This window comes from Penicillium verhagenii, assembly GCF_028828195.1.
Source record: "Penicillium verhagenii strain IBT 33310 chromosome Unknown utg000004l_segment0_segment0, whole genome shotgun sequence".
Classification (NCBI taxonomy): domain Eukaryota; kingdom Fungi; phylum Ascomycota; class Eurotiomycetes; order Eurotiales; family Aspergillaceae; genus Penicillium; species Penicillium verhagenii.
In genome coordinates, this window is record NW_026643168.1 from 67,365 (window position 1) to 80,055 (window position 12,691).

The following is a 12,691-nucleotide window of genomic DNA, read 5'->3' on the forward strand; positions in this document are numbered from 1 at the left end:
TGCTGCTTGTTAAACAATGAAGCATGTTATACTACTGTAAATGTGCAATCTTTGTACCAATCACGGGGAGCTGGCCAAGAGTCTGAATTCAGAGTATTTGCAAGCTGAGCCGCCTAGTCGCACCTTTCCCATTCAAAATTTGCGGTCGCTAAGATACATCAAAATGTTCAAGAATACCACCTATGTCAACTACCCGGGGAACATCTTTCCAGCGAGCAAGCACACTGAAAGAGCCCTCAAAGAACACAACCTTGGCTCAGACCAGCAAACACACACCCAGGTCAAACCAGACACGGATCTTCAAAATCAACGAGACCCGAGCGGGGATGAACAGGCGTCATCACATTCTTATAGGACACACACTCAGATTGATAATATCATTACCCACGACTCAAAACCCATGTCTCGAAACGCAACACACGATCACGACCACGATTACATACCTTTAGGGGATGAAGTTGATGACAGCACTCTTCCAACTGTGAAACAAACCCTAAACGGGGAATACCATGCGCTAGGTGGAGTTGCAAACGGCCAAGATGACCTGCTTGCAATGAATGGGAGGCGCAATAACTTTGAAGCCATATCGGAAGATCTGGTCCATGACGAGGCTGCACTGACTATCATACATCCATTACATGTTAATGAACATGCCCGTGGTGGTTGCAGTGCCCACCAAGTGGCCCAGTCTGATGAAACGCAGAGCCTCATTGAGACATTGACAGGTAATAACGATCATACTCATGCGTCTTTGACGATGCTGGCCACCTTGCAAGACCAGGCCAATGTACCGATCGAAGGCCCGATGGAGTTCTTGAGGAAGCATCTCAATCCAGACAGCCACAAGCTCGCGTATGAAGTACAAAAGGCTCAAGGCGCTATACAGACAGAGTATTCTAATGGCAGCAACGGTGAAGTCACGAGAGACATTGGCTGGCATAAAGCGAAAATAGAGATACCTGATCCATTGATTGGTGGTTACACGAACGGAGAGCTTTTTGCCTTCATCAGACGCTTCAACAAGGTGGGGCTTCTTTGTCACGATAAAACTCTAAATGGCTAATTTGCGATTGATTAGGACGTTTTCGATGTCAAAGCAGTGCCTATAGACACTGCAAGTGGTCTTGACCTCAACGATGCATGGTCCCAAGATCACGCCGGGGATAAAGTGGCTTTACAACTACAACGAGTTTATCTGTCCGTGGTTCTCGGCATTGCAAGCCTTGCCAAACAAATCTCGCGACTCCGATCCTGGAAGGAGACTTGCCGTACATCGATATTCTGTGGGGTACGTTGATCACGAGCCCACCGTTGAGTTATTCGTTCGACGCAAAAATTGTACTGACCTATGATAAGATATACTTCGCTGCGTGGCTTTTTGATCTGTTGATGCCGCTTGTATTTGGAACTTTGATTCTCATCGTGTCGTCGGTCCAAGCTCGCCAAGTACTCTTTCCGCCCGCACCGCGTGCTCTGGTGAACATCAGGACGGGCGGGATTCAGAAGCCGCAAGCGGGTATGCTAGGGACCATAGATACACTTACTGGTGCTCCGGAAAAGCAACCACATGAAGCTACTGAAGAAGAAGCATCAAATTTCGTCGAGAACGTCCGACATAACATTCAAAGAGCTGTTGGTATGCACAACAATCCACAACAGGACGGCGATGGGGATCCACTAGAAGGAAAGATCCCCAAGCCTATGAGCAAAGCCCTTGGAGCCGTGCAATCTGTCGGTTCCGCACCAGGGCATATTACTGAGTGTACAGATCAAACTCAACAGCCAATGGAAGAGATCATATGGGCGGGACTCAATCCAGAAAGCATTGCCAAAGTTCTTGACATTGCACCCCACGTGATAGGAGAGCTAGCTGATGATTGGGAGAGATTTGCGAAGTAAGTCACCTTTACTTGCCTTAAAGCATTATTGCTGACCAAAGTCCAGCGCAATCTCGCCAAGACCGCCATTTTCTCGTTTTGCTTTCCTCAGAATTGTGGTCGTTCTTGCCTCTTTGTTTCTCGTCTCGCTTTCCGTCGAATACTATATTATTTACAAGGGTGTTGGGTTTATCGCTGGGATCGCCATATTTGGCGATCCAATGCTTGCGCGTGCAACAGCATGGCTCAAACGACATGTGCCGGACTATATGGAGCTTGCACAGCCGAAGAAGTTAGTATACTAATTTATTCTAGTTCTCCAATGCTGACTACGTTTAGCAATATACTTCGAGGTGTCCCTACAAACACCCAGATAGCAATAACTCTTCTCCGCATCGGCGAAGCACACAAAACTCCTCTTCCTCCTGTACTCACCTCCAATCCCGACGACCCGGATCATCAAAACCTGATTGACGCTGAGAACATACCTGTCGGTGCTACCCGCCCCGATGTCCTTGATGCGACCATGCCCTCGGTTGGGAAAGCCCACGGCGAAGGGAATAAGGAAAAGCCAAAACACAGACATCTTTCCAACTTCGTTCGTTTTTTCAAAGGCAATGCCAAGTTCTTCGTCGAGGCGAAACTTGCTATTGATCACGTTCGGGCCGCAACTGGTTCGCAGAAAGCCAAAGACCACTTAGGTGTGTTACATCAGACGAACAGCATCATCTATACCGGGCCGAGCGAATATCAGTGTCGGTTCGAGGGCAAACATGGCTGGGCAGTCATCACAGAGTCTCCTAAACCGAGCGTGTTGTTTACGCGGGATGACCCAAGATTGATGAGCTCTACAAATCTGAAACCAGTATTTGAAATTGCCGTGGAGGATATAAAGCGAATGAAGAGGGCAACAGCTTTTGCCAGCTCGGCAGTTGAGGCAGTGGTGGCGCTATCGTCGGACCAGAAGTTGCTAGCAAGCTTAGAGATTGAGGATAAGGAAGAAAGATCCTGGAGAATGACAGTGATGCCGGAGCGAGATGAGTTGTTCAATCGCTTAGTTGCGGCTGGTAGTCAAAGATGGGAGAATATGTGATTCACCTGTGGTACAAAGGAGAAATGGCGGCATATCCCTGACTGGCCTCGAATCCACTCCTCACTCGCTTGACAGGCGCCAACTGGCCGCCCAAGTGGCCAATGAGCGTCAATAAACGCGCACACCATGCTGTCAGATTGGCTCTGTGCTTTCGCTCTTACCAAATTCGATGGACTTTGCAGAGCGAGATATTGGTTTCCTATTGCTTTCCTACCTTGCTTTTTACTTTGTAGGTTTAATGGTATCCAGCTCGAGAATCGATATGCCGCCACTTCTGGTTGTAGGAGAGACTAGGAGTATATGATGATACAGTGGACGTGCCACGCACCAAGGCACGTGTAGGTAGGACTGGGTCTGGAACCTCTTACCTAATGAGCTCGTATAATTGCCCGAAAGGTGACAATTTATGACATGCACGTTTTCGTTCATCAGCGAACTACTTGAAATTTGAGTTTTCTTTGTTTTACAGGTACTTGAAGCCACATGCCATCATGGAAACCGTTCTTTGCTCCCTGTTTGACAATGTCCTTGCCATACCTATCAGTCATGTGTTTATGGTAGTCACCTGTTTCGTGATAGCAATAGGCCTTGGAAGGCCCGAGTGGATCTCCTTCCTTGGAAGAGGAATATCTGCAGTGTACCGAATATACGATAATGAATCATTGTCCCTATGCATATAGTCGTTCTCTTGTGGGAGTCGTGTATCTGGCTACTGATTACATGTACCTTGTAAGGTATCTCATGCTTTGTTACCAAGCTATCATTTCTTTCAACCTGTTATATTCTTGTTGACTACAGTAGCTGGAGCTGCTGGTCGTTTTTTTCTGTTTTAATTACATCATTAACCACATATCTCGCAGATGACTGAAGTTGATATTCGGTCAGATTGTCGAACTTCATCGTTGTGTCATCGTTGTGTAGGAACCCCGTCAGCAAGGGCCACCCGACACGTTTTTAAGTGGGGTTTCATCTCATGTTTGTCGTGCAAGGGGCGCTCAGAATGGAGATTCACATCCTGCAGTGGAGACCTGGGTCGTGAGCGGCTTACCGGAGAACGAGTTGGATCAACATGATTCATCGTTAAACGAACACTCAAGATCAGCGGCCCTCCAAGTAAACGAGGCAACCTAATTCTGTCCTGTTCATTGGTCGGATTTTTGGGGGACTCACTTCCTGACACCAGATCTGCGAGCACTCTGCTGATCACTGTCGTCAGCCAAACCAGCTGATCCAAACTATGGATGAGGGAGTTTCCATCACATCATGCATAAAATTTCGTAAAATTTCCTGCTTGTGGAAGTCTAGACCGAAGCACTTAGTGTCGTCACTATATCTGAACAGCCAACCAGCCGTCGGGCCGCTAACCACCCCAGTTCGCCTGTTTACTGTCGGCTCCTACAACTATTGCAGCTTCAACAACAACTCCCAGACTCTTCCATATGCAGTAATCTCAACTGCTCCTGATGGAACAAACCTACTACCCTGTCCGATAAGATATCGAAGGGTATCTTGTTAACGCGAGCAACACCCTCACCCTATTATCAATTTTCTCTGCAGGATGTATAGCAGTTGCTATGTCTGCATATATTTCGATGATTAAACTTTGTCCTAAGACATCATTCGGTGATTTATGGACCATCGTTAGGTTTGCTTTATGTGAAATACCATAATAATCCCTGGCGATTGAAACCGATGCTAATACGTTACAAGCGGCTGCGTTCACCTTTTCTTCGAGGGTTATTTTGCATACAACTTCAGGCGCATGCCTTCTATGACGGATATTTTCGGACAACTGTGGAAAGAGTACTCACTGTCGGACTCTCCTTATCAAACGCAAAGTGCCTTCGTGCTGTGCATGGAAACCGTTACGGCCTTTATCTGGGGACCTTTGTCGTTTGTTATGGTCTTTCTGATAATTCGAGATCACCCCTTGCGACATGCAGTGCAACTAATTGTTTCGCTTGGTCAACTTTATGGTGTTATCCTATATTATGCAACCAGTCTTTTCGATCATTATGTACTTGATATTGCAAACCCCAGACCGGAATCTCTGAGATTCTGGGGATATTTTTTCCTCTGCAACGCTTTATGGGTCATATTCCCTTCAAGTGAGTATTGATCACTCGTCTTTATTTCGCGGGCTGATGACAGTCGCACTAGTTCTTCTTTATACTAGCTTACTCGCTAGCAAGAGGGCTTTTATATCGAAGGCCAGTGCAGAAAGACCAACAGAACGATTAACGCAAAGACCGATAGAAAGACCACCAAAAGGATCGATGAAGGGATCCATGGAAAGTACTGCTGTTAACTTGACAAAGGACATGACAACATGCGAGTGAAACTCAGGCTTTACCATGCGATCTTTACATACTCACCTTGCTATAGACTCTGTAGCTTGTTACCCAACAGGGCTGGTCTTTCAAAAAGCAAATGTTCTTCCTATGAATTGTTTCTAGCACGGCCGAGGACCGGCAAGTCAAATCATGGTTTGTTGTTATGACGCTTCTGTTGCTTATCACGAGCTCATAATTGATTTCATGTTACTCGCTCGCACCATCGGCTTAATAGATCGCTTTAGTTAGTGACGGCATTCAGCTGGGGGAAAAGCCTGATCCACCTCACGCTCGCCAGATTGGGGTCAGCCTGTTTCTGTTGGGGGGACTAGATACCAGGGTTACTCTGGCTGATTCCTAAGTGCTTCAGCAATAGCTACTACTCGTTTAGTCCGTCATATTTAGTTGTTTGAGAGTTTGACTAGGAACACTTCAATTTTTGTGACTTGCCACCATCACGCTTACATGTATGCTGTCTTTGATTGGTGGATTCGTGATGAGGGCTACAGTGCATTTCCTGACTTGACGCCTCTAGATCTTGGAAGATGGCATCTATTCCTATATTTGTGACACAAACACCATCACTGACGTAGTCTTCTGGCAAGCTTGACTAACGATTTTAGATCAGGATTCTTCATTAATAGGGTGGGGTCTTGCTGTATTATGTTGGAACAAGGTTTTCGGGTCTACTAACACGGGCTTTTCATTACGTGGGCTCAGAATAATTAATATCAACCCTCTAATAATATTGACTAGAAGACGCACATTTACGACTTCATCTATTGATATGGCACCACGTATCAGCGACTTGATCAAAAAGGATCATCGGGAAATACAGTCATCTTACGAGAATATTATCAATGCCTCAAAGGAGACGGAGAAGACGAGATGGCAGAACATCTTCACCTGGGAACTAGCTCGCCACTCCATTGCTGAGGAGCTTGTTGTTTACCCAGCATTTGACAAGTATGTATCCGGCGGCGTTGAACTTGCCAAAAAAGATCGCCAAGAGCACCAATCAGTACGTGGGCTTTCCCATGAATTTGAACAATTTCATAACATTATTGCAGGTCAAAGAGCAACTGAAGAAGTTTCAAAATTTGAACTCTTCAGATTCTCAGTTCCTGCCTACCCTCAAGGCTCTGATGCAAGATCTGTCGCGGCATATCACGGAAGAACTGGCGGACGACCTGCCTAAACCGGAAGAAGTCCTATCGCAAGAGGAAAGCGAGGAGTACTCTATTTCGTTTGGAAAAACTAAGATGATCGTTCCATCTCGCTCTCACCCCAGCGCTCCGAACAAACCGCCATACGAGACGGCTGTTGGCCTTTTGGCGGCGCCCATTGACCACCTTTCCGACCTATTCCGCAGGTGGCCTCACACCTCGGGAATGCCCAACCCTTCCAAAGATTAGGAACAGTCTAGCAAGCTCGGGGAGAAGCGGCGGGGACATATTTATTACATTTGGTTCCAATATGCAAACATTTTTATCGTCGCAAATCTTTCTTGGTTAGCAACTCGTTATGAATGGGATTGTAAGATCGAAACTCATTGTTGCTCCTAGAAAAGAAGTAGCCAGCGATCAATTCATCTTTTGTATGCACAATGACGTATACCAAGGAAGATTTCCATACTACCAAGACAAAACCTATGTGCTGAGAGCCCCATCAGGATAAGATGTGCCGCTTCTTGGAACCCATTCCCATCAGGATTCAAACGTTTCCCGAGAAGTTGAGATTTGCCTCAACTATATCCCGACAAACATTCCACACCCTTCGGTTTTGCTTGGCACCTGCCCTTAGTCTCTAACCCGTCTGTGATCTTGAAAGTCCAACTAAAACGCCAATTTTTGGCGTTTCATTCCGCCTTTTGGCAAGAGTATCAGCAAGACGCCTGCTTTTATCATCATCCCATGTGGCGTTAAAAGGGATCTGGGGGATTTGAACCGGATGAGTTGGGTCCTCATCAATCTGGAAAAATCTTCATAGTTCAAGATAGGAGGAACAGGAGAGTCTCCATGAGTGGCTCTGATGACCGACTAACATCTTTCCCTCTATATTTCGTGATATCAATTCCGTGAAAGAAGAAAAAGAAAGTATCAGACCAATCTCCCACACAAAATGCCTGGGTCTGACTCAATGATAGAAATATGGCTCTATCGATATTTCGAACGATCAGTCGTGAAAAAAGCTAATAACCGAGATATCCGCATTTAATTTACAAATGGTAGGGGTTGGCGGCATTCCTCTCCTCCAGTAGCCCAGTAAAGGTTGCGGCTCATCAAGTTGCCCCCAAGTATATTTCTACAGTACAGCGGTAACATATTCAGTCGTGGGTCTAGATCGAAAAAGACCCTGCTATCTGAAAACGGCCCATGATGAAAGAAACGAATAGAGTAAGAAGGGCAAAGACACAGCATTGAAATGGTGGTATCGTATGGCTGCCCTTCATTGAGGTCTACAGCACATCCGAGCTAGGTACGAGGCGCTCGACATTGGCTCGCGCAATTAAGGGCGCGTTGGTGCAGATCCAACATCCAACACGAGACGAGCGAGTCGGCTTGGGACTTAGATCTTTACTCAGTGCGGACCAATAAAAATCATGGTGGTGACAGCCAACGGCGGAGTGTCTCGGTGATGAAAAGTGTGGCTGTTGACACAACGCTCAACCGTCAAAAAAGTAGAAAAAGGCCCAAAATATTAGATGCTTTTGCCGTCCATGTCCTAGTTCAGAGGAATATCAACACTATCTACTAGCATGCGCTTTGTGTGGGTGCTGACTCATCTACTGTGACTAAGCTTAGCTTACATGATCCCAAGTCTGGCAGACCATCGCAATCACGTAGGCGCGTTGCTAATTCGACACGGAGATCTCAGCCCAGGACGTGCGGCGACTCGAGCCTCTACGTGAGACACTTGCAACACATACAGAGCATGAGAGCGCACCTTATCCTTGCTGGTCCACGAAAGCCCCCTGTTACATGGTTTCGATTGTTCCAACTCTATCACCTCTATGCCCACTGTGCTCGACCCACCCAAATAGCATTTTACCCCCTTCCCGGTTGCGAGCCAATGCCGGCACTCACAAGAGCCCCTAATTACGTGCCATTACCTCAAAAGCTCGACCGAAATGCTGCTCACTGCGGTATATTCCCTCATTATTGCCCGCCGCGGATGTATGAGTGCTATCCTGAACCAAGAGCCCAGTCTCTGTATAGACCATCGCTCGCGCTACAAATGACTTTCCATACAAGGCGTAAGCTAAGAGATGGGGGCGCACGTCCATGCCGGTGATTATTGCGGCCATGTGGCATGTCCGTTGGAAGACTCACAAATCTAGCCCCAGACCTCTGAAGAGCTATCCAATTTACGTCACGGTCGGTTTTAGGATCTTGACCCGTCCTGGGATCTGTAGCGCTCCTGGAAAGCTCGCTCAGGATCCCAGGATTAGCACTGTGCTATCCGGGAACTAGGTGAGGTTTCTTGCGATCATGAAACTTTGAACCCGTGAAAGCTCTTGGCCCGAACGGGTTACGGGACACTGGTCCTGGGATCTCACTCAGTGATTCCGTGAATAACTGAACCGAAACTAGGAATGCAACCAGCGAACCTGGGAGCCATATGCTCCTGGGGCTCTTGAGTCGTATCCTGGAACCCTTGTTCTTGATCCTGGCCCTATAAGGTTCATCCCGGGGCCATTTCATATGAAGCCGGCCGGCTACTCAGCGAGGACGCCATATAAATACTCTCCCATCCTGGCCTCACGATGACCTTATGAATTTTATCACAAGTCTGTTTTAGAACTTCATGATATTCTACTTCGGCGAAGACAGACATACCAATGGATACTTTCTTGGTCAAACTCTCTTCGGAGGTAGGAGTCGCCCTCAAACAAAATATCTCAACCATCTTGGTAATATCCATATTTTCAACAGCCGCATACAATGCCTTGGAAACAGTATTTATCACCTTCGACATCATCAAAAACCATCGCGCTCTTTACTTCTGGAGCATGCAGGTCGCGTCGTCGGGCACCCTTGTGCATACTCTTTCTGCCATCATTTGCTGCGCATTTCAAACATCCACACTGCCGACGTCCGTTTTTCTCATCGTTGGGTGGTACGCTATGGTGACTGGCCAGGCTGTCGTACTCTACTCGCGCCTGCGCCTCGTTATTCTTGATACCTGCAAGGTGCGATGGGTGCTCTGGATGATCGTCGTGAATGCTTTCATCCTATATGTCCCAATGACTGTTCTCTTCTTCGGTCGTCTTGGCGGTGACGCACTCTTTACTCGACCTGCTGCAATTTACAACAGAATTCAATTGGTCGGCTTTTGTGCACAAGAAAGCGTCATTTGTGGCATCTACCTCTATGAGGTGATGCAAAATCTCACGTTTATCGCCAGGATTCGCGGTCGTGGAAGCCGCTATGTCACCACCCATCTGCTTTGCGTCAGCGGTCTCGTCTTTGTCCTAAATATTCTGCTTCTCCTTACTGAGTACAAGCTGCAGTTCTTTCAAGTCGGGTTACAAACCATGATATATAGTATTAAGTTGAAAGCGGAATTCGCGCTGCTCTATAATCTTCGCGCAACAATGCATTCCGATCCTTTGATGCTTCCACTGGGCCGTTTGCAAGGTCACTGGTTACTAAATAACACGAAGTTCTTGAACATGGAAACCTCGTCCACATTGGCTGCGCTGGAGGTGGTGAGACCATCTAGCGCTGATCCAGCGGGAGGAGGGGGTCGTTGCCACTCGTTGTCTAGCGGTACCCTTGAATATCACGCAACATTACGCGAGATTTCACATCGTCCGGAGGGGACTTGGGGTACCAGAGTGCTGAAAATAAGCTTTAGCTTAGCTTACCTGAGCGGGTTGCCGTGACTATCCACCATCGTCAGTAATTAGGCCAAATTGTCTCCAATCAAACCTATGAATGTTCCATCACTTTCTATCTTCGCAACGTCTTTCAGCGAAGATAAGTACTGCATATCGCTTTGCGAGGGGTCAGCGTGAATGAATACTACTACTACTCGTACTGTACTCTGTACTGCATGTCATTTATGACGATGGGCTTTTTAGCCTGGCTAAAGAAACATCGTCCCTGAGCGCACGGTCTAACTAACACCCAGGTGCCTAGTCCATGCCAAGATCCGATGGTCATAGAAAATGTCAGAGTTTGTTTCAAAGACCGAAGTGGTTACAGATCCCGACGCATCTAGTATACCTTATTGTGTACGTGTAGGGAATCATTCAGTGAACAAGACATTCTGATTGACCAATCCAAGACGGCAGCATAGGAGGTAAAATAACAAGCAATTATAATAACCGGATACAGTACTTCGTGGATACCCCATTCAAGTCGGTCGAAAGAACAAAGTGTGATCATGATTGTGAACTTCACATAACCACACGTCCCATAAGAAAAAGCTGTACGTTCCTATAGAGCATGGCAAACACAACACACGTCTCATTCGGCATAATCCAGGGTTACCTCGAGTCTGACTGGACCGGGGGCAAGATTGCCACCAATTCCACCGATATCGGCGACATCCCTCGTGTAGGCGTTCTGAACATGCCTCGCATCCCGAGCGATGGCTGAACAGAAATGGTGGAGGACACCAGGCCAGCGGTCTGTGCTTGTGTTTCAGATACATCAAATCCGGACCACCCATGATTCGCAGATGACCAAAGTCAAACTCTTCCCACGTCACGCATATCCACCTTTAGTATCCAAAGGAATAGCAGTTGCAGGTGCAGCAGTACATCCGCCCTGGGGATCTTCGTCAAAGGCTACACTATGGATCGAAAACAGTTTCACCACTTACACACAGAGAATCTATCTCGAAGCCCTTTTGACAACATACTAAACCTATTACGGTTACTCTATCCCTGACCCCATGTGTTGGCAGTATTTCTGTCACGAGGTGACAGGGGACGACAGCGTAGAGAACGGTCGGACAAGGGATCGAACCCAGGTCGCTATCTGTGGGAGCAGCCCACAGATACCTGGGGGCTGGGCACTAGGCCTAATCGGGACTAGAGGGGAAATGGGAACCACAACAAGTTCCCTCTCACTTTCCCTTCTTCATTTCTTTCTCTTTCCTTCCCTAGTACAATTCTCCTCGTTGAATGGACAGCTACAGCTTTGTTTCTTTTGCCTCGTCGCAATTTCAATACAAATGTAAAAAACAGCCTGAAAATAGATTCTGTAATAAGCTTGTATGGCTTTAGCAGTTTCTAGAATGTCGATCTTACAAACAAGGCAAACAAAGGAGGAAACCCGTCTGGCCTGAATATTTCTCTACCAAGCATTCCACAAATCTCCACGAGTTGGAAGAAATAGGTTGTATCGGTACAGGACAGTAAGAGTGAGGTATGTTCTTCACTGCCTGTTGCACACTAGATAAACGACTTTTATTTGAGGCTCTGACAAAATAGGATTGTGCTGACGTTGGTGTTGAATCTGCTCGGGTACTAATTATCCCTGCATGCCTGCGTGATATTATAAAATATTTGACAATACTAATATCCCATAACCTTTGTAATCATATTTTGTAGTAATCCCGGACTGCTCATACCCCAAGAAAGAGCTCTCCCAATACTATAGTCGTGTTCAGGAGCCTCGAAATAGCCTTAGGCCTCATACGAGCTTTAGGATATACTCCTAGAACAGCAACCCCATTTTTTGGGAGTCTAAAGAGGCTTAGCAACTGGAATATTGTTCGTTTCTGCAAAGCAATATCAAAACGAGATATTTACACAAAAAAACTAAGAGTTGAGCTTTTTCGTAGGACCAGATTAATGTACATAGTAAAAGACTCAAAACCACACACACACACATAGATATTCCGTTTGACTATGTTGAATTTAATTCCGATTCCGTGTTGGCGGATCATAATTCAGGAATATCGCATCGTCGAAACTCTCTCCAAGACATGGAATTAAGATCAACGGTCGTGCGCCTCTGACGGGAGGTCGATTCACCCATCCACCTTGCTCTCGGTACTTTTCGTCTAGGCTGTCAATAAGAATCACTTCGAGATCCTTATACTCCCACCGCAAATCATGTGGAAGCTGTTCCACTTCAAGCTCAATCTTGTAATAGTGGTTCTTCTCGGCCACTATGAAAATTTCGGAGTCTTCATCCAGGGCAGCCCAAATCTAGATTGTAGATTCTTATCCAGCGCTATTTCCATCAAAAGCTCTTGGGCCTGATTTTGTTCAAGACAAACATCGGAGATGATCCGACTAGGTATTCAACCGAGACAGTCCGGTGTACATGTATCGAGGAAATTGTAAATCTTGAAAATTTGACCGGGCTGAGAGAGGTACAAAAGATGATCGTGGATGTGTGTGTCTCCTGATAGCGGCATTTCCGAAG

General features: G+C 46.6%; 3 protein-coding genes across 3 annotated transcripts; all 3 read left to right on the forward strand.

The window, feature by feature from the left end:
- Positions 1–163: 163 nt before the first annotated feature.
- Positions 164–2,970, forward strand: N7466_002986 (uncharacterized protein; the record flags this gene model as incomplete). Its single annotated transcript, XM_057162383.1, has 5 exons — positions 164–1,024; positions 1,079–1,288; positions 1,357–1,895; positions 1,945–2,169; positions 2,217–2,970. The coding sequence occupies 5 exons, from the start codon at positions 164–166 to the stop codon at positions 2,968–2,970; spliced, it is 2,589 nt and encodes an 862-aa protein (XP_057023498.1).
- Positions 2,971–6,090: 3,120 nt separating this feature from the next.
- Positions 6,091–6,718, forward strand: N7466_002987 (uncharacterized protein; the record flags this gene model as incomplete). Its single annotated transcript, XM_057162384.1, has 2 exons — positions 6,091–6,324; positions 6,374–6,718. The coding sequence occupies 2 exons, from the start codon at positions 6,091–6,093 to the stop codon at positions 6,716–6,718; spliced, it is 579 nt and encodes a 192-aa protein (XP_057023499.1).
- Positions 6,719–10,476: 3,758 nt separating this feature from the next.
- On the forward strand, positions 10,477–10,909 carry N7466_002988 (uncharacterized protein; the record flags this gene model as incomplete). Its single annotated transcript, XM_057162385.1, has 2 exons — positions 10,477–10,542; positions 10,754–10,909. The coding sequence occupies 2 exons, from the start codon at positions 10,477–10,479 to the stop codon at positions 10,907–10,909; spliced, it is 222 nt and encodes a 73-aa protein (XP_057023500.1).
- Positions 10,910–12,691: the final 1,782 nt, after the last annotated feature.